We start from the raw sequence: 26,942 nt of genomic DNA on the forward strand, positions 1-26,942 counted from the left end.
GGTACTTTTGACGAGGTCGAAAGAGCCAAGAGCTCATGCGGCATGAGCTCTAGCAAAATTGTAAGAATAAATAGATTAATTTAAAAGGAAAATCAGAGGTTTAATGCCGGTCGGATTTAAAATAAAAGCTCTGAGACACGAGGTCTGCTGGGGCTGCTTCCTCATCAACACCCCGCTCTTTACGCTAAAGTTTTTTACTATTTTAAAAAGTAGAGTTAAGAGAAAGAGACAAACGTTAACGTAAAGAGTGGAGCGTTGATGAGGAAGTAATTCATATACAAAGTAATTTCTGTTCGTTTTAAGTTTTAATGCCGCTCCTTACTTTCCGTTAAAAAACTTGTTTGTTTTTTTTAATTTGATGTGTACCAGGAGCTTGCTGTTAATGCTAAAGAACAAAGTTGGGACACTTGTTCAGTGTGTGTTGATTTTGTATTTCCGACCTACAGAGAAACTGAGAGTTTTTTTTTTTTTAATGGCTTGTTTTTTGTTTTTTTTTAATGGCTTAAAATTTCATAAAAGAGAACCAATCACGTTCCGCCTATTTTTAAAGACTCAAAATTAGATACGGCAACAACAAAACACCAGACACTGAATAAAAAACGAATGGAACTTAAGTAAAAAACAAATTTTTTCTACTGAAAGTAAGGAGCAACATTATTATTTAAAACGAACGGAAATTATTCCGTATACGAGGGGGACTGACTTTTCCTCACCCCTCACTCTTTACGCTAAAGTCTTAAAGCTATTGAAAAATAATTCTCTTTCAAATTCAGTGCCCCTGCGTTGAACAGTCTTTCTTAACCAATTGTGACAAGGGGTCAAACTTTAGCTTAAATAGCGAGGGATCAAGAAGAGGAAGTCCCTCTTATATACGGAATGATAACTATTAATTTTAAGTATAAATGCTGCTCCTTATTTTCAGTTGAAAAAAACTTTCATTCCAGACCATTTTTAGAATCGTACAAGAAAATATCCCTCTCCCCTACGTGTAAAATTTCCTCTGGAAAATTTCTGCATATTTCCTAATAACTAATACTATACACAAATAATTGACAAATTACATAAGTCATTGCTCTTTCACCAAGGACTGTGGGGGTCTTATCATCACCATATGTATAGTTATTGAACCTATCAAACATGCTAAATCAAATGGCTATCTCTAAATTTTGATCGGGAGGGGGGTAGTCACCTTAAAATATTTTTGACCATTCAAAAGGGACACTAGAACTTTTTATTTCCTTTCAAGTGAGCCCTCTGCCGATTTTCTAAAGACTATTGGTTCGATTCGATCAGCCGTGGGAAAAAACTAATAAATAAACGTGCATCTAGGATTTTTTTTCTGGCAAATTTTCTTTCCAATTCCACAAATTTGTAGCTAGGAGCTTGAAGCTTCTATAGTAGGTTTCTCTGATATGCTGGATCAGATGGCCTAATTTTCATTAAAATCACTTGACATTTTAGGGTGGTTCTTCCCTTTTTCAAAAATCAGGTAAATTTTCTCAGGCTCGTAGCTTTTGATGGTAAAATTAAACTTAGTAAATTTGAATTTTTTGAATCAGTATAAAAATTCGATTATCATGACATATTAATTACTATCAAAATTATTCTTATCAGAGTTTCGGTTACTGGGTTGAGCCAAGTCGTTCCTTACTTACTTCGTTACCACGAACTATTTGACAATGTGATTGGCTTATGGAAGTAAGTCACAAAAATAAACCCATGGTACTAAAGTAAACGTTTTTAAATGGAAGAAAAGGACCATAATATTCCTTCCCCTAATGTTAGATTCTTCAATCAATATAAGGGCATACCAAGAGAAGAGCAATAGCTGGCACTCGATGATGAATCATAATAGAAAATCCCAGAATGAATGACTTTTCGCTTCAACGGGGGCGTGACGGGCTCTGGATTTCTCCAGTACTGCTCTTCGGAATCCCAATGCTTCCCTAGCAACACAGATATATTATTGGACGAGCACTGTGTCGGAGTGTCGACGGACGGTGGCTTTCTTGATTTGAAACATGGACAGCTCATTTTGTTCGGAACAAATTTTTATTGAAAAGGCGTGTATTACAAATCGAAATGTAATTGAACGATATTAACGCTGTATGTTGCGTAGGCACCACCGTTGTGTGTATTATTTTTAACGGTGTACAACGGTACACCGTTGTGTACCGTTGTGTGACATTATTTCGAATAATGTCAAATTAAAAATTTATGCTTTAAAATGCTTGTTCCTTCAGCAGTCAAAGCTTAGTTTTCAGTTGCCAATTATGTTGCAATTTTCACCAGGCCAATTTTGAAATAAATTATATATAGGTAAGTGAAAGAAAAGAGATTGAATCTTTTGCCCAGGGCACTGACAAGAAAAAATTCTTGCCTAACAAAATGACTTTAAAATACTAAATTGATAATTGACGCAAATATTAATCTAAATTAACTGCATAAAAGAAAGATAACTAAACGGGTAGTAAATATAAACATTAAAGGTCACAAATAAATTTATATTGATACCATGGAAATATTTATTAATAATATGTTATATAGACAATAATTGTAATAAAGAATAAGTCAATTTTAATTCGTATTCACTTTAGTGCACACAATTTTTTTTCCGTTGATATCAAAAATTACTTTCAAGAGCATCAAGTAGTTTTCACTATACTGAAAACAATTGTTTAAGTTTAATTAAAAGTTTAATGATCTCTCTACGAAAATATTAACATTATTAATGCTAATCTAAAATTTATTAGCAGTGGTGATTTTGTGGGACTCTAGTACATAGCTTTGATGTCACATTCACAGTTCCACTTTAGTTATTTCCAACTCTGAAATATTCAATGGTCCAAAAAAGAGAATCAACATCAAATAAAATCCATTTTCCTTAAAAGTTTCGACACAATTAGTTTTTCACTCTTGTATTTCACTTGCTTCAACAAAAAGAAATAGAATTTGCAATGTCTCTGTCACTAGATGTATTTAAGAACTAAGGCATTTGGATAGAAAATGTTCCAATAGATAAATTTAGAAAAAAATTCTAAGAGATGGGAACAAGAGATAAATATATTTTCCTTTCGAATTGAATTGAAGTCAAACGGATTCAACAATATTAAAGTCGAGGTTGCGGATGGAATATTTAGCAGGGGCGAAACAAGAATGATCTACATGCAAAAGCACCTCCATAACTTCTCCACTTCAGTATAAGAATAATCTCAGCTTAATATAATGGATGATAAAACTTGCATAAGAAATTCGTATGAAAAACCACAAAAGAATTTTGGTTATTTATATTTAATTTAACTTCTCAAATTCCGTTTTTATTTTATTTATTTATTTAATCAAGTTATATAAGTTAACTTTGATTTTAATGAAACTTGAATTAGTCTTGAAAAATTCTATTTCAGTAGAACTTCCTATTAATTCAAAAAAAAACTTTAGTGGCATTATTTCTTAAAATAGTTTATTAGCTTGTAAAATTTCGTTAGTATAGACGATTGATAATTCGTATAAGAAGTCTCAAAAGAATTTTGGTTGCTAATACTTTGTTTAGCTTCTCAATTTGGTTTTTATTTATTTTATTTAATTAATTTACATTATTTAACCATGATTTTAATAAATCTTGAATTAATCTTAAACAATGACATTCCAAGGAAACTCCATATTACTTACTATTTACTTACTTAATCTTCATGCCAGGATGGTGCTTAGAGTGTCGTCAGCCTTCTCCACGTGGGGCGGTCAGAAGCCAGGGCCTTTGTATCAGAAAGCAAAATTCCAGCTTGGTCCAGGAAAATCCCGAGACAATCACCCCACCGGAACTTGGGTCTTCCCCAGGGACGATTCCAGCCACTACTGATTGGTTCAAAGTCGTAAAAAATCCGAGCCACAGTGTCGACTGGCAGTCACAAAAGATGTCAAAACCAACAAAGTGTCCGCTTAGCAACCAGGGGTGTCAAAGGTGACTGGGAAGTTATACTTCGTAGGTGGTCGTCACTGAAAAAGTCTGTCCATCTTATTCCTTGCATTGTGCGAAACCAATTCAATTTAAGAGTGTCGAGAGGGCGCTTTACAGCTATAGTTCCAGGCCAAGTTCCAGCTCCGTATAGCAGGATCGAATAGACTGGTCCTCCAAGGATCTCCATTTTGGTGGCTCGTTTGATCATTGGCTTCTTCCAATCAGTCTACCGAAGACATCAGAGGCCTAGGCCACGCGGGCAGTAGCTTCAGTGTCGAGGTAGCCATCCGATGATTTGATAGAACCAAGGTAAATGAAGTGGTCAACCACCTCGATTTGTTTTCCGGTGATTAAGTAATAAGAATTATCGGCGTTAGACTTTGGCTGCACTACCATGACTTTGGTCTCCTTCCAGTTAATGGGTGGTCCTGTCCAGACAGCTTCGCCCAAAAGGGTGTTTAGAGCGATGAGCAGCTATGACTTTGAGTTGGTGACTAGGGCTATGTCATCAGCAAAGTCACAATCAGCAATAACTCTACTCCCGCACTAGAGTCCAAAGCTCAATTTCCGGGTTGTGCAACTCATAACACTGTCAATAATGCAGTAAAATAGCTCAGGAGCAACTGAGCAACCTTGCATGACTCCTTTTCTTACTGGGAAGAACATGCTACGTCTACCATTCACTTGCACACAGCTCTCAGTCTCTTGATGCATAGCCCTGAATAGGCGGACGTATTTTCACGGGAGGCTGCCTTGAAGTCGACATAAGCAATGAAAGCCTGCTGGTGGAACTCGTTCGCCTTCTTGATGATTTATCTTATGGAGAATATCTACTTTGTCGTTGATCGTCCAGGCAAAAAATCAGCCATCTCTACTCTGCGCTCTCGCCGAAGATGTGCGAAACATCGCAGCAATAGAACCATAGAAGAGCTTCCCTGGTACCGAGAGGAGCGTTGTCCCTCTATAGTTCTTCACTCCCTCCTGGAACCTTTTTTCTTCCCCAGTGGTAGGATCACTTCTGTATGCCAGTCTTTCGGGATGATCTCCAAGTCCTGTATTGAATTTAATAATATTTGGAGCCACAGCAAGATAGTATCACTGCTGTTTTAAGCAGCTCCGTGGATATTCTACAGATACCAGGAGCTTTGCGGTTTTTCAATTTCTTCACAGCATTTTGAATTTTTAACACGGAAAACGGTTTAATGTCAACACTCCGTCCACAGATAGTACGTCTTCTATTGGTCGAGCACACTGGCCCGAGAGGTCGCGTAAGTGTTTCTACACTGCTCCTACGTCCTCCATATCTGCTCTACGTTCTGCGTCTAGGTACTGTATATTCAAATAGAAATTATTTTAGCGAAATTATTCGTTGAAATATTCTATTAATTTATGCAATTTATTAATCATATTGCTATTTTGCGTACGTGTGCCAATTTAGTAAGAAAATCACCATGATCATATCAACATATGATATTTCTTTCAATGTCTTTTTTCAAAATAACTGTAACTTTCTTAAGCTAAGCTATGAACATATATTGACTAATTTATATTTTTAACAAAATTAGACTATGAAATAATTCATGGTAACCAACAGTAAGTAAGGAGCAACCCAGTCCAATAGTAACCAAACTCTACGAAACAGAATTTTTTAACGATAGCTACAACAAAAATTGGCTTTTCATGCTGATTCCAAATATGTAAAATTATTTAACTTTAATGTTCCCCATCAAAAACTAGGAGCCTGAGAAAATTTAGTGATTTTCGAAAAAAGGGCAAAACATCCTCAACATTAGGGAATCTTAATGAAAACCACACCATTAGATTCAGCACATCAGAGAATTCTACTTTAGAGGTTTCAAGCTCCCATCTGCAAAAATGTGGAATTTTGTTCTTTTACCAGAAGAAAGATGACGGATGCGTGTTTGGATTTTTTTTTTTTTTTCTTCAGGGTGATCGCATTGCACCAATGGTCTTATAAAATCGGGAGAGGTTTCATTGGAACGGAACTTAAAATTCGTAATGTCCTTTTTAAGTGACCAAAAAGATAGGAGGACAGCTAGCCCCCCTGTTTGCAATAATAGTAGTACAAAATATATAAAATCTAAAATAAAGCATTTGTGGCTCTGGGGCCCAACCTCTCTAGATTCTTTATATGACAACTTTCTAATCAACAAGTGCGATTTATATGTGATTGACCACATCTAGAGGATCTTATAAACCTCTTAAATTCTGTTCCTGGTTATACTAGTGTTATGGAGCTAGATTTCCTTCCACTTATGAAAAGCTGGTGTCTCACTTTTCTTGTTTCTTTTGATAGCGTTGTCGATTCTATATGTTCTTCTTATTTGCATCCCTATTATATTCATATGTAATTATTGCCCAATTTATTGACTTAAGCTTGCCAATGGTATCCATATTAATTGACTCTAGGGTATGGATATTTTGTAGCACGAATTGGGCACTTTTACAACCTCTAAGTGAAAATTTTCATATCACGTCTATGGTTTTTTCGACGAATGTATCCCTCACCCCCTCCTATATGATTTATTTCCGCTTTTAATGTCGTTTGCAAAGCCAAATACATAAACACGCACAAACACTGTACTGTACAATCACGGGGTTCGGCGTTTCCCCCTCTCCCATGGAAAATTTTCCCACGTGCTAAATTGAGAAGCCACAAAGCATGTACAAAATAGGTGCTTCAAAATGTCGATCGAAAGTCCTCAGGGGTCACGAAAGGACCACATATCAGAAAAAGTTCTATGACAGGGGCTGGCTGGTCTCCAATCACTTTCAACTTGAAAAGGACTAGAACTCTCAATATTCTATGGAATGAGCATGCTTCAAAGTTTCTCTGATTATAATAGGGAGGTAGGGAGGGTTTTAGAACCCCTCATCATCCTATAATTCCTTTTTACTTTCATGAAGAAGATAATTTATTAAACCACATTGGCGTGCCATAATATAAAGAAAGAAAATGATCAAAAATGTTTTTTTAAGGCCAAACGAGAATACTAAAAAATTCACAAAGTGAATATTTCGAGAGGACAACCTCCTCTCTTCTTCAGCGCAAACAAAATAGTATATTCAATGAAAGTCCCGAAGAAAAAAACAACAAAACAAACGCAGAAAGTCAATGTGACTCACTTTATAGTTGTTAGGTATTTGTTTTTAAGTCTTATAATTTTTGACTTTTATTGAATTTTATTTATCTTTTAATTTTTTTTCCACATTGACTTTCCGCGTTTGCTTTGTTGGTTTTTTCTTCCGCAATTTCTTTTGATATTTTTCATGAATATTTTTTATAGAATGTTTTTATAGGATATTTTCTCTTCCGTTGAATTTGAATTAAAATCAAGTAGTTATGGGCATCAAGCAACGGCTAATCAAACAGTTCGTGGTAACGAACTGTAGTAAGGAGCGATCCGGCTCAATAGTAACCAAAACTCTAAAAAATTGAATTTTGATATAAATAGCTGCATCAAAAGAATCGCATTTTAATGCTGATTTTAAATATATAAGTTTCATCAAGTTTAGTCTTAGCCATCAAAAGTTACGAGCCTGAGAAAATTTGCCTTATTTAGGAAAATAGGGGGAAACACCCCCTAAAAGTCGTAGGATCTTAACGAAAATGACACCATCAGATTCAGCGTATCAGAGAACCCTACTGTAGAAGTTTCAAGCTCCTATCTACAAAAATGTGGAATTTTGCATTTTTTGCCAGAAGACAAATCACGGGTGCGTGTTTATTTGTTTGTTTTTTTGTTTTTTTTTTTTTCCCAGGGGTCATCGTATCGACCAAGTAGTCCTAGAATGTCGCAAGAGGGCTCATTCTAACGGAAATGAAAATTTCTAGTGCCCTTTTTAAGTGACCAAAAAAATTGGAGTGCATCTAGGCCCCCTCCCACGCTCATTTTTTCCCCAAAGTCAACGGATCAAAATTCTGAGATAGCCATTTTGTTTGGCATAGTCGAAAATCTTAATAACTATGTTTTTGGGGATTACTTACTCCCCCACAGTCCCTGGGGGAGGGGTTGCAAGTTACAAACTTCAACCAGTGTTTACATATAATAATGGTTATTGGGAAGTGTACAGACGTTTTCAAGGGGATTTTTTTGGTTTTGGGGGTAGGGTTGAGGGAGGGGGCTATGTGGGAGGATTTTTCCTTGGAGAAATATGCCATGGGGGAAAAAATTCAATGAAAAGGGCGCAGGATTTTCTAGCATTACTAAAAAAAAAAAAACAATGAAAAAATAAATATGAAAACGTTTTTTCAAATGAAAGTAAGGAATAGCATTGAAATTTAAAACAAACAGAGATTATTACGCATATGAAGGGTTCTAAAAATACTTTAGCATAAAGAGCGAGGTATTTAGGAGGAGATAAATACCTCGCTCTTTATGCTAAAATATTTTTAGTGATTTCAACTATTTATTCTACGGCCTATTTGATTCAGGGGTCATTCTTACAGAATTGGAACAAAACTTACGATTTAGTGTAAAGAGCGAGGTATTAACGAGGGTACAAACCCCCTCGTACACATAATAAAAATATAAGAATATAAAAGTTTGTTACGTAAGTTAATTCTTAAGTTACGTATATTTTTTACTAATAAAAACGTTCGTTGAATATTAAAAGTTCTAGTAGCCTTTTTAAGTAACCGAAAAATTGGAGGGCAGCTAGGCCTCCTTCCCCACCCCTTATTTCTCAAAATCGTCTGATCAAAACTAAGAGAAAGCCATTTAGCCAAAAACAAATTAATATACTAATTTCATCTCAATAATTTATGTGCGGAGAGCCAAAATCAAACATGCATTAATTCAAAAACGTTCAGAAATTAAATAAAAAAAACTAGTTTTTTTAACTGAAAGTAAGGAGCGACATTAAAACTTAAAACGAACAGAAATTACTCCGTATATGAAATGGGTTGTCCCCTCCGCAGTCCCACGCTCTTTACGCTAAAGTTTTTAGTTGTTTTAAAAAGTAGAATTGTGGCAAAGAGTCAAACTTTAGCGTAAAGAGCGAGGGACTGCGGAGGGGACAACCCATTTCATATACGGAGTAATTTCTGTTCGTTTTAAGTTTTAATGTCGCTCCTTACTTTCAGTTAAAAAAACTAGTTTTTTTTATTTAATTGTAGAAAAAGCCAAGACAGATAGTCCGAGTGAATAAGAGACAAATCTGGTACAAGCCCTTTTTAGGATTGTGTAAAAATGATGTCAGCTTATTTTTTGATAGATAAGTCTATCTATCATTCGTCCATGCGTCATTCCTAGGACAGAGCTAATGTAGATAGTCATAGAATTAAGGGATGAAAGATTGGACTGATTTTGGGCTGACGCGTGATGGACAATGTACACTGGACTTGTACGCAAAATTTGGGACTGAATTTGCTTGGACTCACAGGCAAACAGGTGAAATCTAGGCCTAATAGGCTTGGCCGTTTGTAGTCTAATGGTGAAATACAGTGTCATAGGATTGACATATGACCAACAAGTCCTAAGAACTCGCAGGCGAACGGTGAAATTTACAGTTTCACAAGTATTTGGTTAAATGGTACGGTTAATGACTCTCTTATGCGATTAAATAAAAAAAACTAGTTTTTTTAACTGAAAGTAAGGAGCGACATTAAAACTTAAAACGAACAGAAATTACTCCGTATATGAAATGGGTTGTCCCCTCCGCAGTCCCTCGCTCTTTACGCTAAAGTTTGACTCTTTGCCACAATTCTACTTTTTAAAATAACTAAAAACTTTAGCGTAAAGAGCGTGGGACTGGGGAGGGGACAACCCATTTCATATACGGAGTAATTTCTGTTCGTTTTAAGTTTTAATGTCACTTCTTACTTTCAGTTAAAAAAACTAGTTTTTTTTATTTAATTTCTGAACGTTTTTGAATTAATGCATGTTTGATTTTGGCTCTCCGCACATAAATTATTGAAATGAAATTAGTAAATTAATTTTTTTTTGGCTAAATGGCTTTCTCTTAGTTTTGATCAGACGATTTTGAGAAATAAGGGGTGGGGAAGGAGGCCTAGCTGCCCTCCAATTTTTCGGTTACTTAAAAAGGCTACTAGAACTTTTAATATTCAACGAACGTTTTTATTAGTAAAAAATATACGTAACTTAAGAATTAACTTACGTAACAAACTTTTATATTCTTATATTTTTATTATGTGTACGAGGGGGTTTGTACCCTCGTCAATACCTCACTCTTTACACTAAATCGTAAGTTTTGTTCCAATTCTTTAAGAATGACCCCTGAATCAAATAGGCCGTAGAATAAATAGTTGAAATCACTAAAAATATTTTAGCATAAAGAGCGAGGTATTTATCTCCTCCTAAATACCTCGCTCTTTATGCTAAAGTATTTTTAGAACCCTTCATATGCGTAATAATCTCTGTTTGTTTTAAATTTCAATGCTATTCCTTACTTTCATTTGAAAAAACGTTTTCATGTTTATTTTTTCATTGTTTTTTTTTTATAGTAATGCTAGAAAATCCTGCGCCCTTTTCATTGAATTTTTTTCCCCCATGGCATATTCCTCCAAGGAAAGATCCTCCCACATAGCCCCCTCCCTCAACCCTACCCCCAAAACCAAAAAAATCCCCCTGAAAATATCTGTACACTTCCCAATAACCATTATTATATGTAAACACTGGTTGAAGTTTGTAACTTGCAACCCCTCCCCCAGGGATTGTGGGGGAGTAAGTCATCCCCAAAAACATAGTTATTAAGATTTTCGACTATGCCAAACAAAATGGCTATCTCAAAATTTTGATCCGTTGACTTTGGGAAAAAAATGAGCGTGGGAGGGGGCCTAGATGCCCTCCAATTTTTTTGGTCACTTAAAAAGGGCACTAGAACTTTTCATTTCCGTTAGAATGAGCCCTCTTGCGACATTCTAGGACCACTTGGTCGATACGATGACCCCTGGGAAAAAATAAAAAAATAAACAAAAAAACAAACAAATAAACACGCACCCGTGATTTGTCTTCTGGCAAAAAATGCAAAATTCAACATTTTTGTAGATAGGAGCTTGAAACTTCTACAGTAGGGTTCTCTGATACGCTGAATCTGATTATGTCATTTTCGTTAAGATCCTACGACTTTTAGGGGGTGTTTCCCCCTATTTTCCTAAATAAGGCAAATTTTCTCAGGCTCGTAACTTTTGATGGCTAAGACTAAACTTGATGAAACTTATATATTTAAAATCAACATTAAAATGCGATTCTTTTGATGTAGCTCTTTATATCAAAATTCAATTTTTTAGAGTTTTGGTTACTATTGAGCCGGATCACTCCTTACTACAGTTCGTTACCACGAACTGTTTGATAAATACTTGATTGTTAGCTCTTAGAAAGGCACGCCCGTCAGCAGTCTCTGGCAGGTTGACCAATAATTTAAAATTGACATAGGACCGTTAGATTGCCTGGAATGAGAGAAAAAAAGAAAAAAAGGAAAACTAAAAACTAAACAAAACTAAAAAGAAAAAAAAAGAAAAAAGAAAAAATAACAAGTTTCATTAAGACATTTTTCTTCAAGACATTTTCAAGACGTATCAGGACATTTCAGGACCTTTTTTTAGACAGTTTCTCAAGACGTTTCAAGACATTTGTAGACATTTTTTCTTCAAGATGTTTTTCAAGACGTTTCAAGACAATTCAAGACATTTTTTTAAGATATTTTTCTTCAATACGTTTTTCTTCATGATTTCTATAGTTTTTACGTAATAGGGAATGTTTACCAGTACTAAGGATAACGCATTCTAAAGTGACTTGTTTCTTCGTATCCTGTGGGGAGCCCCCGCTTGTAAATGAGGAGGACACACACGTGGAATATTACATAATACTTTAAGAGATTTAATTTTCTTTCACAGTGTTTTTTTCTTTCAATGCATTTTTTTCTTTCTGAAATTTAATTTTCTTTTAAGACGTTTTTCTCAGGGAGACTTTATATTCCAAAGATAAGAGGTAAAGTTTGAATTGTGTCCCAATTCTTTAAGAACGACTCCTCAGACACAAGGTTCGTTTAATTAGAACAATAAAAGTTTTTTTTAATAGTACTAAAAACTTTAGCATAAAGAGCGAGGTGTCGAGCAGGAGCAACCCTCCTCGTACACGTTATATGTAATTTCTGTTCATTTTCAGTTTTAATGTTGCTCCTTACTTTCTGTTGAAAATACTTGTTTTTAAATTTAATTCCTCAGAAAGTTGATTGCGAGTAATTTCGTCCATGAAAAAAATAATTTGCCTCCACTCTCCGAACTTAATTTCACCGATTTATGGAATCTGGTTAATATAAGGTCGTTGGTTACTCCGAAGTAAGTATTATGGATTAAAAAACAAATGATATGAGTTTTCATTTTAGACCTTAGTTTTGGTCATTAAGTTTTAAATCACCGAATGTCCCTTCTCCTTCCAGAAGAAACTAGCAATTTGATTAAGAAGCACATAGAAATCCAAAAATTTAGGATTTCAGGGGGATTTGGGGTTCGGGGGCCTTCTGCCCTACATATATGCCAGACCGAAGACAAACCGGTTGTCAACTTGAGAGAGATGCTACACAAGGACAAACTTTCAAAGGACAGGTTCTAAAGATATTTTACAGCCTAAAGGTAAAAATGATGACTTTGATACTACCTTAGCCCCACACGTTTAAGGATACCCAGAACGTTCTTTTTGATGATGCATCCTAAGTGTCTGCAAAAAATGGTTTTTCACGATATCTTAGGAGTGCAATTAAAACAAAATTTTAATGCATTTAAAGACCTCGCTTTAAACAAAGATATGGGGAATATTTTACCCTAAACCTTATTTATGGCACAAATACCTTCTCATCATGAAAAAAAGATCAATACTCATCTTAATACAAATCGAATCGATAGACAGACAGCGTTTGGATCCATGGCAAGAATTGGCAAGATGGATTAGCGGAGGTCTTTTCTGAAATATCTGCTTTGTTCACTGCCTGAAAATTACCGCGATTGTTTTGTCTTTTCTTTATCCTCCTTTTTCAGTTTCTTTGTACATTAGTGATCATATTTTGGGGGATTTGAACTTTACCCTCCCTTCACAAAACGTTGGACTTTTACTCTCTTTTTTCTTTTTCGATAGCTTTTTGCAGTCATTGTATTTAAGCCAATTTCTTAAGCTATGTGCCTGGAGATAACTGGGGAAAAAGCACAGGAAGCGTCGGATGAATTTCTCCCAGCCACGCATAACACTCCCGGCTGAAGAGAATCCGGGAGATCGGTAACTGCACTAAGCAGATCGTTGTGTGCATGTGAACAAGTTTTAAGTTATTTTGATAGACCTCAAATAAAAATATTCTAAGCAGTCTGCGTCGGTTGTTCCTTTATGGACGGCAAGCAAAATACCTCCTGTTTTAAGCGAAACCAAAACAAAAGAAAAATTATGAAAAAAGATACTGCATTTTGAGATTGTCTTCTTATTTGCGCTTTGAAGACTTCTGGTCCACATTTTTTATTTTTTTATTTTTTTTTTGCTTGACGTTCACAAGTAACTTCATCTATCGCGGCAGTCCTAATATAATTTCCTATTATATGAAATCTACTAAATCAATGGGAAAATCCATGGAATACGTAATATACCCACTGTCTACCAACAGTAGCAAGCTGGAGGGATATTAGTTTTCCAAATAGAGTGCAAACTTACCAACAATGCTGCGTTTGAGGAGGCACCGGACCTGTTCTTTTTAGGTGTAATGAATAGGTGAACTTAGAGGGAAATTTGTTTAATAGTGGTAATGAAAAGCTGCAACTGGGGATTCTAAAATCAACCTCTCCTGGATATACAGTGGCAACAAGAAATTTTATTCTAGAAAGTTAAAATGCCCATAAATAGGACGTTTTTTACTTATTTGAATTTTTCACTGCAGAACAAACTCTTAGTAAAAAAAAGGACGTTTTTCTACTTTTGTAAAAATGATCAGTACTATGTCCTGCAAATGGCATTGTTATCTTGAACTTCACAAATTCTGGACTTGACACCAGTCGCAATTGAGAAAATCAATAAAGGAGACGTGGAAGTATATTAGATTGTGTTGGGAACTTTTCTACAAGTCATCGGAACTGACTTTTGATTGTATTTTATTAAAGAAGCTTTTCCGGGGAAAAACATTTATGGTCCTCCTAGACTAAAAAACGGTGAAGGAGGATTACAAACATTTTTGTTTTTAATTGACGTTCTTCTGCTAGAATTTTGAGACGATCTAATCTGAATGATCGTTGAATAGCGAGGATTTGGTTTCGGAAGGTGTAATGCAGAATGAAAGAAGTTTCGGTAGCCCGTGATATACAATCAGAATACAATGTTATTACTCGTTATGCTATGTTGTTATGTCCACTAAACGTTTAAATATGTGAGGACATAAAATAATCTTTAGACACACATGTCTTTCTGTCCTTGAGCTGTTTCATAATATATATATATATATATATATATATATATATATATATATATATATATATATATATATATATATATATATATATATATATATATATATATATATATATATATATATATATATTACTATCAAACATTTCGTGGTAACGAACTGTAGTAAGGAGCGACCCGGCTCAATAGTAACCAAAACTCTAAAATACGGAATTTTGATACCAATAGCTACATCAAAAGAATCGCATTCTAATGCTGATTTTAAATATATAAGTTTCATCAATTTTATTCCAACTAATCAAAAGTTACTAGCCTAAGAAAATTTCCATTATTTTAGAAAATAGGGAGGAAAACCCACTAAAAGTTATAGAATATTAACGAAAATCACACAATCAGATTCAGCGTATCAGAGAACCCTACTGTGCAAGTTCCAAGCTCCTATCTACAAAAATGTGGGATTTGGTATTTTTGCCAGAAGACAAATCACGGATGCGTGTTTATTTATTTTATTTTATTTTTTTACCAGGGGTGATCGTATCGACCCAGTCGTCATAGAATTTTGTAAGAGGGCTCATTCAAACGGAAATGAAAAGTTCTAGTGCCCTTTTTGAGTGACCGAAAAAATTGGAGGGCACCTAGACCCCCTCCCACGCTCATTTTTTTCCAAAGTCGTCGGATCGAAATTCTAAGATAGCCATTTTGTTCAACATAGTCGAAAAAACTTATAACTATGTCTGTGGGGACGACTTACTCCCCCACAGTCCCCGTGGGAGGGACTGCAAGTTAAAAATTTTGACCAGTGTTTGTATATAGTAATGGTTATTGGGAAGTGTACAGACGTTTTCAGGGGGAATTCTTGGTTGGGAGGAGGGGTTGGGAATAGGGGTTATGTGGGGGAAACTTTCCTTGGAGGAATTTTTCGCGGGGGAAGAAGATTTCCATGAAGGGGGCGCAGCATTTTCTAGCATTATTTAAAAAAAAAACAAGGAAAAAATAAATATGAAAAAGTTTTTTCAACTGAAAGTAAGGAGTAGCATTAAAACTTAAAACGAACAAAAAATATTACGCATATAAGGGGTTCACCTTCTCCTAATACCTCACTCTTTACGCTAAAGTATTTTTAGTAATTTCAACTATTTATTATACGGCCTTTGTGATTCAGGGGAAAAAATTTAAGCCTTAGTGTAAAGAGCGAGGTATTGACGAGTGGGCGAACCCTCTCATATACGCAATAAAAACATACGAATATAGAAGTTTGTTACGTAAGCTAATTCGTAAGTTACGTAGGCTATATCTTTTACTAATGAAAACGCTCGTAAAAAATTAATAGTTCTGGTTGCCTTTTTAAGTACCCAAAAAATTAGAGGGCAACTGGGCCTCTCCCCCTCCTTTTTTGTCAAAATCATTCGATCAAAACTATGGGAAAGCCATTTAGCCAAATAAATAAATATGCAAACTTCGCTTTAATTATTCATCTGCGGAGAGCTGAAATCAAAACATGGATTAACTTAAAACGTTCAGAAATTAAATAAAAAAAACAAGTTTTTTAAACTGAAAGTAAGGAGCGACATTAAAACTTAAAACGAGCAGAAATTACCCCGTATACGAGAGGGGTTGTTCCCTATTCAACGCCCTGCTCTTTACGCTAAAGTTTTTACTGTTTTAAAAAGTAAAGTTGAGAGAAAGAGTCAAATTTAGCGTAAAAAGCGGGGCATTGAGGATATAGGTCAATATAGGTCAAAAGGTCAGGACTTTAAGAAAGAATTCGTATTTTTCATAGGGTCAACTGTATTGACCCTGTGGTGACGTCATGACATCAAGAAAAGGCTAAAATTGTCTGCGGTTGGAGGCTTGCTCCCGGTACAATATGTATAATATATACAATTATTGATCATTTACAAAGATGGTATATATATATATATATATATATATATATATATATATATATATATATATATACTAGCTGTTGGGGTGGCGCTTCGCGCCACCCCAACACCTAGTTGGTGGGGGCGCTTCGCGCCCCCCCCAAGCCCCCCCGCGCGCGTAAGTCGTTACGCGCCATAATAGTTACGCGCCATTGTAGTTGTGTCCCTATGTCCCACCTGTGAATATAGATAGATATATATATATGGTTTTAACTACGTAAAACTTGCGAATATACAACATTCTTTGCTGTCCCATTGTCTTTGCATATAAATAGATTGTCAGGTTTACCGACTCTTGAACATGCAACATATAATGGTCCATGGGAAAACAATCTGTATTCAGATCTATACCTCATGATTCTAATGATTGCCCTTGAGCTTTGTTGATGGTGATTGCTAATCGACCATTCCCTGTCCCGGTGTCCCGGTCGTCATTTACATCCCCCTGTTTCCCCCGGTGTCCCCGTTGTAGTTGTGTCCCTGTGTCCCGGTCGTCATTTATATTCCCTGTGTCCCGGTCGTCATTTGTATCCCGGTGTCCCGGTCTGTATATACATTCGTTTTTTAGTTTATTTTTTCTCCTTTATTTTTTTCCTTTTTTTTTCTTTTTTAGCTTATTTAGATTTTTAGATTTTTTAGTTTTTTTATTAGTTTTTAGTTTTTTTTTCTTTTTAGTTTTTTTGTCCCGGTCGTCATTTATATCCCCCTGTTTCCCCCGGTGTCCCCATTGTAGTTGTGTCCCTGTGTCCCGGTCGTCATTTATATTCCCTGTGTCCCGGTCGTCATTTGTATCCCGGTGTACCGGTCTGTATATACATTCGTTTTTTAGTTTTGTTTTTCTCCTTTATTTTTTTCCTTTTTTTTTCTTTTTTAGTTTATTTAGATTTTTAGATTTTTTAGTTTTTTTATTAGTTTTTAGTTTTTTTTTCTTTTTAGTTTTTTTGTAGTTTTTACCTTCTTTTTAGTTTTGTTAATTTTTTTTTTTACTTGTGTCCTGGTCGTCATTTATACTCCCTGTGTCCCGGTGCTTTGTTGATTGCTAATCGAACATTCCTTTTGTCCTGGTCGCTTTCTCTTTGAGTGTCGTCATTTATTTTTTTCTTTTTTAGTTCTTTTAGTTTTTACCTTTTTTAGTTTTTTTTAGTTTTTAGTTTTTTTAGTTTTTTACCTTTTTTTAGTTTTTTTAGTTTTTTTAGTTTTTTAGCTTTTTTATTTTTTTTATTAGTTTTTAGTTTTTTCGTAGTTTTTGCCTTTTTTTTAGTTTTTTTAGTTTTTTAGCTTTTTTATTAGTTTTTAGTTTTTTTTGTAGTTTTTGCCTTTTTTTAGTTTTTTTAGTTTTTTAGCTTTTTTATTTTTTTTATTAGTTTTTAGTTTTTTTTGTAGTTTTTGCCTTTTTTTAGTTTTTTCAGTTTTGACGTCACCTGATCCAGTTTTTTCAGGTGACGTCACCTGATCCACGATCCACAGATTCACAGACAACTTATTTTTATATATATAGATAGTTTTTTTTTTTTTACTTATGTCCTGGTCGTCATTTATACTCCCTGTGTCCCGGTGCTTTGTTGATTGCTAATCGAACATTCCTTTTGTCCTGGTCGCTTTCTCTTTGAGTGTCGTCATTTATTAGTTTTTTCCTTTTTTTTTTAGTTTTTTATTGGTTTTTACCTTTATTTTAGCTTATTTTTCAGTTTTTTCCTTTTTTTTAGTTTTTTTTTATTTTTTATTTTTTTTAGTTTTTTACCTTTTTTTAGTTTTTTTAGTTTTTTTAGTTTTTTAGCTTTTTTACTTTTTTTATTAGTTTTTAGTTTTTTTTGTAGTTTTTGCCTTTTTTTAGTTTTTTCAGTTTTTTTTTTTAGTTTTTTATTGGTTTTTACCTTTATAGTTTTTTTAGTTTTTTAGCTTTTTTATTTTTTTTATTAGTTTTTAGTTTTTTTTGTAGTTTTTGCCTTTTTTTTGTTTTTTCAGTTTTGACGTCACCTGATCCAGTTTTTTCAGGTGACGTCACCTGACACATCCATCCACACATCCATCCACACATCCACAGACAGACAACTTATTTTTATATATATAGATATATATATATATATATATATATATATATATATATATATATATATATATATATATATATATATACTATCTTTGTAAATGATTACTAATTGTATATATATATTTATGTATGTATTTATGCATTTTCTCTCGAAAACGTCTCCATATTTTTTCGTGAAAATTGGCGTCATGGGATATTATCGCATTAAAAAACAACCTAGATAGGTAAGAAGTCTGAGAAAACTCCTTAAGAGTCTTAATTTTGGTCTTTGTAAATGACATCATCCACATGTGAAGACTGTTTGTAGCACCCTATGATAAATAAAAGGATTGCAATACAAAGATATATAAAAAGGAAGACTATCAAGGGTATGCAGACCCTAGAGGGTAACTTTGTCTAGGAGGAGTGTTAGTCTATGGGCTCAAAAAAGATTGTCATCTACTTATGAATCTGTCCCATTACTGCAATTAAACTAATTATAAGTAACTGGCCAAAAATTTTGTTGAAGACACTAAAATGGAAGAAACATTCATCCTGTCGTATAAGCATCAGAAACCAACTGTGCCTAATTGTACAATGAATAAATGCTCTCTTTTGAAACATTGCGCGTTGTATTGCATCACAAGGTTTTTTTCAGCCTTGTGATTGGCTAGGAGTTACGGACACTTACAAATTAAACAAGTAATATGTTTGTGTGCATTGATTCACACACAAAAAACCATAAGTTCTCTGGTTACACACAGAATTTAAGGAGTACAAAGCCCTGAAAATAGTACATTTTGCCAGAACACTAATCTATAGTCAATGATTGCGCACAGGAGCATTCTCTGTCCGGAATATTCTTCCTCCTAAAGTCTAGCATCAATTTCATATGCTCGTTTAAATAGCTAAATGGCTAACTAGCCATCTAGCTTTCTTTATTCAAACCAGAAACTACCCCTCCTCTGCTTACTTAAGTCACAACGATGACACATGAAGTGTTTTAATTTGTGTCCTCCCCACACTTAATACACAGAATTGATCATCCCCCAGTTGAAATTTACCTGGAGACTTCTTTGTGTGATTTTCTTTTATTTCTAAAAATGAAATCAACATTAAACACTGTTTTATTTTGCATTACACATGTTTCGATCTAATATCATTCCACCCACTTAATAGTGTCCCGGAAGAAATTAATGATTAATTTCCAAATAGAAGACAAGTTCCTTGGAAACAATGTTACCAACCTAAGGCCCGCAAAGGAAAATCACCAACTTGAACAATTCCGGGGTATGGGAAAACTAGGGTATGGTTTAGAGGATTGTCCAATATCTATATTAGAGAATCTTGAGGGAAAATTGCTAAGAACAATGGAACTATAGCACTAGCGAAGCAAGTAGTATTACGGTATAGGGTGGAATTAAAAGGCCCAGACAGCTTTAGGGTTTCGCTAAGTGACACCGGATGGTGTTTTTGGTTTTCTTGCCTTTTTTTCAAAGACCTGCTTCACTTTATTCTCCTATCAGTTGCTTTTCCGATTAGGGCTCCCGACCAATACAAAAACAACTCCCTTTACAAGTCCAACAACAATGAAAAGAAAAGGTGAAAATTAGAAAAAAAATCGTATATTAAAAAAATTGTGGCTCAAAATTAATTGTTGTAATTTCATTTATATTCACTAAGGTCAACTAAAACCAAAATTTAAAACTAATAATGTGCAGCCTTGTGTGATTGGACTACAATGAAGACATCTGAAGATCTCGGAAGACTATTGTGTGGATCTTAGAGATTATGTGATAGTTTATGCAAATGTTTTTCTTTATTTACCCCCCCCCCTACAAAATTCTGTGACAGCAAATACAGAGAGAAAAAGGATGAAGAAGAATGAAAAGACTGTAAACATAAAGTAAAAAAAATTACAAATTGCCACCCATCAGTCAATACCCACAAAAAGCTCTGCCAGAAGAACAGATGAGTGCAACCAAGCGGCAGTGTGCCACCACGACTTTTCACTTCTTCTTCTTCTACTTTGCATCGTTCAAATGATAACCGGTTATATGATATTTCATAATTCTAAGAACCTAAAATTCTAAGATAAATTTCTTACCTATTTTGTTTCCACTTTTCCTTTTTACTCGAAGGCATATTGTTCGACTCCGGATGCACTAGAAAGAAATCAATCATCAGCTTATAAGCAAAAAAGTAAAATTAACCTTTTCAGCTTAAGGATTAAAAGGACTTAAAAAATTAATGAAGTATGTGTAAAGTACAAGACAATGAAGTAAAACCGTAAAAACCACGAAATTTTTGAGGAGTGGTCACGAAACCTCCCCACTTTAATTCTTGCTTGTGCGCCTCTCTTACGATACCTGGAAAAAATATTTTCTACAAAAAACAGAAAAAACAACTATGTTTACGCTTAAAGTGGCTGACTTAGCCACTTCAAGGGTATGCCAGTCTTACGTGTTTATCCTCACGTCTGAGGGGATAGGGTGTATATCATAACTTTGAAAACTGTTGGACAGAGAGAAACATTCTCCTGGTGAGTTTTTATGCCCTTGTTATGTCTGCAGAAGTGTTTTCAATTCATAGCAAGTACAATTCCTATTTCTAAATCGGAATTGTATATATACTCTCAATGGCTTTTAAAGCTAATTGATCTGTCGTTATTTTTATCAGGAAACAAGAAACAATAAAAATTTATTGGTGAAACTTTAATTGCATCCAAATGAAAACCATAGCGGAAAGAGAGTTGGAGCTAGATATCTCAGCTTCGCCTAATACACAAATAAGTTAAAGTAACAACAAGTTACATAAAGACCTTCAGAACAAAAAAAAATATCAAACGAGAAAACAAAAGGCAGGAGGAAAAACCCTAAAAAGTCACCCTTGTACGATTATAAGTCAATTCAAAGTCAAAGCCAAGTCCATCATTCATAAGTACCCCCATCCTGACAAAGGATGACCATCAAGACAGTCCTTTTCATCCAAGAATTGAAAAGGGAAAAATATTTTTAATTTAAAGTAAAGGAGCGACATTAAAACTTAAAACCTGGCATTTTCTCAGGAGTTGTCTCTTTTTTTTTACTTAAAAAAGCACTATAGCTTTAACTGTCCGTTAGATCAACATTCGTTGAATACTTCGGACTATGGATGGTCAATGCATTCTCATCCTTCTCTGGTAAGGCAGGAAATCTCAAACCTTTCCGATAGTAGCTTAAAGGTTCTCATACATGCTGTATTGAATACATAATTTCCACCAAGACCCACCTCTTTTGAGAAGAGTTAAATTCATGTTTCAAAAATTATGAATTCTTTATTTGTCAATAGCCTTCTATGAGCAACTTCAAAATCAATTCATTTTACGTTTTTAGCATCAGCATAAATAATGGTTTTGCTGTTGCATGTATTTTAATAAAAGTTTGTTTGTTAAACTTTGGGTTTCTATTGACAAACCGTTTTTTACTTAGTTTATTTCTACGAACTATTTGATCCAAGGCTAATTGTGAGAGAGGACAGTATTCCCTCTTTTAGCCCCTGTGTTTACATTCAAGTCTAATGTTCGTATAAAAAAAACTTCAGGAATCGCAATCAAAAATGATAATCGAAAAGCACGCTCCTTCAAATATATATTAGGAGAGGGAGGGTTTAAAATACCAAAAGTATATCTCAAGGTTGTCAAGGTTGTCATGGTTTTCAAGGTAGAGATTTAAAACATTTTTTTAAATAGAAATGGATCCCAGGGACGCAGGCAGGGGGCCAAGGGGTAGTTTTGTGTTGTGGAACAAGAAGACATCAAAATATTGTATTTAAATAGGAAAATGAGAAATTACTCTCCTTTAAATTTCTGTGAAAGTAAAGCTCCTGGAAAGCAGTTGCCCCCTACCCTTTTCCGAAATTTGCAGGAGGCACTTAAGATACTCCCACCTCCCCACAGTCTGTACCACTAAGCATGTTAATGTAATCTTTTAAAATATGTCTGCAATAAGACGGGAGCTATCATCCTGCAGCCTGCAGCATTAAATGCTTAGTGTATGAATATTGCTAGGAACAATGGAAAATTAGAAATAAACTTCTATCTCCCCTCCCATTCAAAATAACAGTATTCCCTCTTTTAGCCCCTGTGTTTACATTCAAGTCTAATGTTCGTATAAAAAAAAACTTCAGGAATCGCAATCAAAAATGATAATCGAAAAGCACGCTCCTTCAAATATATATTAGGAGAGGGAGGGTTTAAAATACCAAAAGTATATCTCAAGGTTGTCAAGGTTGTCATGGTTTTCAAGGTAGAGATTTAAAACATTTTTTTAAATAGAAATGGATCCCAGGGACGCAGGCAGGGGGCCAAGGGGTAGTTTTGTGTTGTGGAACAAGAAGACATCAAAATATTGTATTTAAATAGGAAAATGAGAAATTACTCTCCTTTAAATTTCTGTGAAAGTAAAGCTCCTGGAAAGCAGTTGCCCCCTACCCTTTTCCGAAATTTGCAGGAGGCACTTAAGATACTCCCACCTCCCCACAGTCTGTACCACTAAGCATGTTAATGTAATCTTTTAAAATATGTCTGCAATAAGACGGGAGCTATCATCCTGCAGCCTGCAGCATTAAATGCTTAGTGTATGAATATTGCTAGGAACAATGGAAAATTAGAAATAAACTTCTACCTCCCCTCCCATTCAAAATACCTTCTATATTTACACGAAGGTTTATATCGAGATTGAAACTTTTGGCATAAAAAAGTTGGACTGTCTCTAAATTTGCATGAGGATTCGATACTTCAAACATCATTTTGTGAGCTTCAACGTCGGCTGACTCTTTCAAAGGCGAATGAACCATTAGCAAACTCTCCCAGGGGACTACTTATCGTTGAAATCTATTGCGATTTTGTGATTTGATTATGGAATTTGATTGAACAGACAAGGGAATTCTGTAGGCAAAGTTTTTCATCAAAGTGGGTTGCACCTTTGATGTAACCAAAGAGAAGTTACAAGGTTTTCTAAGAACCCAGGGTAGGTAGATGTTGTCTTTCAGTTTTCTTCCGTTTATTTGGATCGCTTATCCAAGCTCTGCTAGTCATGGCAAGACCGCCCAGTCAATTACAAATAGTTTGGCCACACAAACTAAAAAATTTATATTGGACGAAGAGGTTGATTCTTTATGGTATCGAGTCCCCTTAATCGGTAGCTTTTGCTCCCTTGAGGGGCACCATCGCTCTCTTGAGCCACAAAATGGTAAAACACCAATTTGCTGTGCTAGAATCTTTTTTGCTACTTAAAAAGGACATTTTAACCTTTAATTCCCGTTCGAAAGATTCTTCTTACAGTGTTGTAGGACAACTGTCTTGAGATGAAAACCCCAGGAAAAATACAACAACAAAGAAACAAATGAACCCACATCCATAATCATTTGTCTTGGAACAATAAACAATTCCACGTTTTTTTTTTTTTTTTTTTTTTTTTTTTTTTTTTTTTTTTTACGAGCTTGAGATCTCTGCATTTAAGACACATTGTGTAGTTTTTATCAAGATCCGTCACCCTTCTGGGTGTGTTTTGCACCCTTTTCAAAAATGGACCAAATTTTCTCCGGTTCATAGCTTCTGGTGCGTGGCTTTAAACTTAAAGAATTTTGCATATTTAGAATCAACATGATATACGAATTCTTCTGATGTGTATATTGTTATTAAAACTCTTGTTTTTAGAGTTTAAGTTTCTATTAGCACAGCTCGCTCATCTAATCTGATTTTGATTGAATTCTTTTGGAGTGCCTCCTTTACATATTTATTTTCCCTTTTGTGCGTCTGACTGAGGAGTAAATTGCAAACAACGCTTTACTATTCCCTTTGATTTCCCTTGTCAATGGAGACTTCTTAGCTAATCCTTCCTTGTCAGAGACTTCAAAGCATCTACCTTTGAGGTATAATGAACAGTCTGTTGTCAAGAAATCACTTAAACTGATAAGCAATTTCGAACAGGACTTAACCTAGTTCTCTCAAGACAATTTATCAATATCATATTCCCAGAAATCCAGTTCATTTTCCGTTTTCCTTCCAATATATAGTATCTCAACTCCATATTGTCAAGTAGACTGCAGAATTTTATTCTTGGTATTGGAAAAATAAGCTAAGGCTTGGGTTTTGGTTGGAAAAAGTGACTTATTCTTGGTTTATTTTCAAGATGATGAGCAGTTTTTTCTTCTGTTCATACCGGCAAAAAGGCTCATATCTGTTTTTAAATCGGTCTGCTTACGCTAAACACGAGAAAACTATATATATATGTTGCTAATGCCAGGGCCGTAACGAATGGGGGGAGGGGGTTAAGTCCCCTACCCAATGTTTTTGGTCACTCGGTATAAAAAATGTTTTGGTCACTCGGTAAAGTCAGTAGGATCGTGGTGTGAAGCGCCACGACTTTTCCGACGCTTCTGTATTTCTTTTTTCGGTTAAATAAAGACCACGAAAATATTGACATGTCATCTACATAAATTTTGAACTTTGTCGGTAAACGCAATAGTTTTACCGACTCCTGCAGTGAGTTTACAGATGATGTCTTAATTTTCCATTTGGCTCAATGAAGATAATTAAAATAGTGGCATGATATGTACCGAAATCTGAATCTTGGTCGGGAAATGTAGCGGTTGTATCGACTCGTGCAGTAACTTTACTTATTGTATTCGAAACGGACATTATGCTAACTATTAAAAAAAACAGTCGGTAAAAATGACCAGCCATTCAGTAAAATCCCTTGCCCCCCCCCCCCGAAACAAAAATGTCTAATAACGACCCTGGCTGGAGCTGCATAAGCTATTGGTTGGATTTGCCGACAAAAGCATTTCTGGAGCAACACTTTGATTTGTTTTCTTGGCCATCGATTAAACTTCAAAGTTGACAACTTCTCAAACACTTAGAAACTACATGTCTCAAGAAGAAGATTGTCCCTCAAAGACGGTCTGAAAACATACCCTACTCTTATAAACAACTTTACTCTTTATTTTTCTAACATACAATCAGTGTTTTCCGCTTTTAAATGCAATATATGTAAAAACCAATAATTTATTACTTCGCCCCAAAACATAGGCCTGCCACAATCTACTTGGTTATTGGTAGTATGACCAAACTAAGGCTGAGTTACTTTGCCTCAAAATATGACACCTCTTAAATGTTTCTTCTGCATTTGTCGCTGGAAACAATTTAAATTATGTGTCTTTCACCGACTGACTGTTGCATAAACACTTTAGCAATAATTGTGGAGCTATGTCATTGTTACTTTATTATTTATAATCTTGGTGTAACCATCTGCATGAGGAGATATATTTCTGCTCTTAAAATTTTTTGGGAGCTAGTAATAAGGTAAAACAAAATTACTTGCCCCCACCCCTATGATGAAGATATGAGGCGAGTCCTGGAGAAACCAAGGACCCCATTTGATCATTGAGCCGTACAATTCAAAAATCCTAGTTTGATGGTGATACAATAAAGATGCAACATCCCACGTTTATACTTAAAACACTGGCTGAGTAGCTCGAGAAATATTTTAAAGGAGCATAGCCCATTTTGGTCCTCTATGCATACATATTGAAGATCTTTCCCTTATTCCATTCAAAAAAGGTCACGCTTTGTGCTAAAATGGGAAATGGAGGAGGTGGAATGGCAGTGGAATTTCTCGCCAACTTTTGCTGTCCAATTACACAAAATGAAAATCCTTTTCAGTTGTATCTCCTACCTATTCTTATCCGTTTTCTATCTCCTACACTTATCCATGGACCAGGAATAGGTGATTACGATGAAATTATTTGGATATCCACTAAGCCCAAATGCCTGTCTCGGCCTCACACTAATTTAATTATTTACTCATTTTATTATTCATCTGGATAGGATTCTTGTTCCCGTCGTAATTTTCATTTCAGGGTATTCTCCGATAGCAAGTCTTGACTTAGTGACGACTAAGTATCCGAATGCTGGTATTTGTATAGCAGGTGATACAAACGAACTAAGTCTTAGTTATCTGTGCAAAGATCAGGACCTTAAAAAAAATTGTTGATTTCCCTAATACAAAAGGTGGAACCAGTTTGGATGTTATTTGCACCAACCTTAATACCTTTTATAATACTCCAGCCACCCTTCTCCCCTCATTGGTAGCTATCATTTCATGGTACAACTGAAACCACTGCTAGTTTTTAAAACGAATTGCTCAGTTTCTGAATTTTCGTACCGGCCAAAAACAAGTCAAGGTCTTTTTAATTTTGGCTCTTGGATTACATCTGAGAGTTGGCATGATGTTGTTTCGTTTGTAAACCTTAATTCAAATGTTGGTTTGCTTCAAACAAAATTAATGACAAATTACCAAAAATGTTTTCCAGAGGTTACCAAGGAGGTATGTTCCTCGGATAAACCTTACATTAATGAAAAAATAAAAGGACCATTTGAAACTAAACCTTATTCGCCTTGGAAAAAAAAAATGATGCCTTAGCCCTCCGTAAACAAATAAACAAAGAAATGCATCGTGCTGCTTCTTGTTATGGTAAGAATAAATCAAATTGCTAAAAAAAGAGCCAACATCAGCAATAGTTTAAGACAATGAAAGAAATAGGGGGAATACTCGTGCAAGAACGTTGAC

The 26,942-nt window shown here is 35.0% G+C and overlaps 1 protein-coding gene across 1 annotated transcript in view; it reads right to left on the minus strand.

Annotated features, from left to right (window-relative positions):
* Nucleotides 1-26,942, minus strand: part of LOC136029559 (protein PALS1-like) — a gene marked incomplete in the record, with an annotated part of 254,054 nt that overhangs the window by 105,353 nt on the left and 121,759 nt on the right. The window contains 1 exon segment of the mRNA XM_065708038.1: nucleotides 20,438-20,495. Coding sequence (XP_065564110.1) covers nucleotides 20,438-20,495 — 58 coding nt within the window.

The sequence above is a fragment of the Artemia franciscana genome, chromosome 7, assembly GCF_032884065.1.
Source record: "Artemia franciscana chromosome 7, ASM3288406v1, whole genome shotgun sequence".
In the NCBI taxonomy this organism is placed as follows: Eukaryota; Metazoa; Arthropoda; class Branchiopoda; order Anostraca; family Artemiidae; genus Artemia; species Artemia franciscana.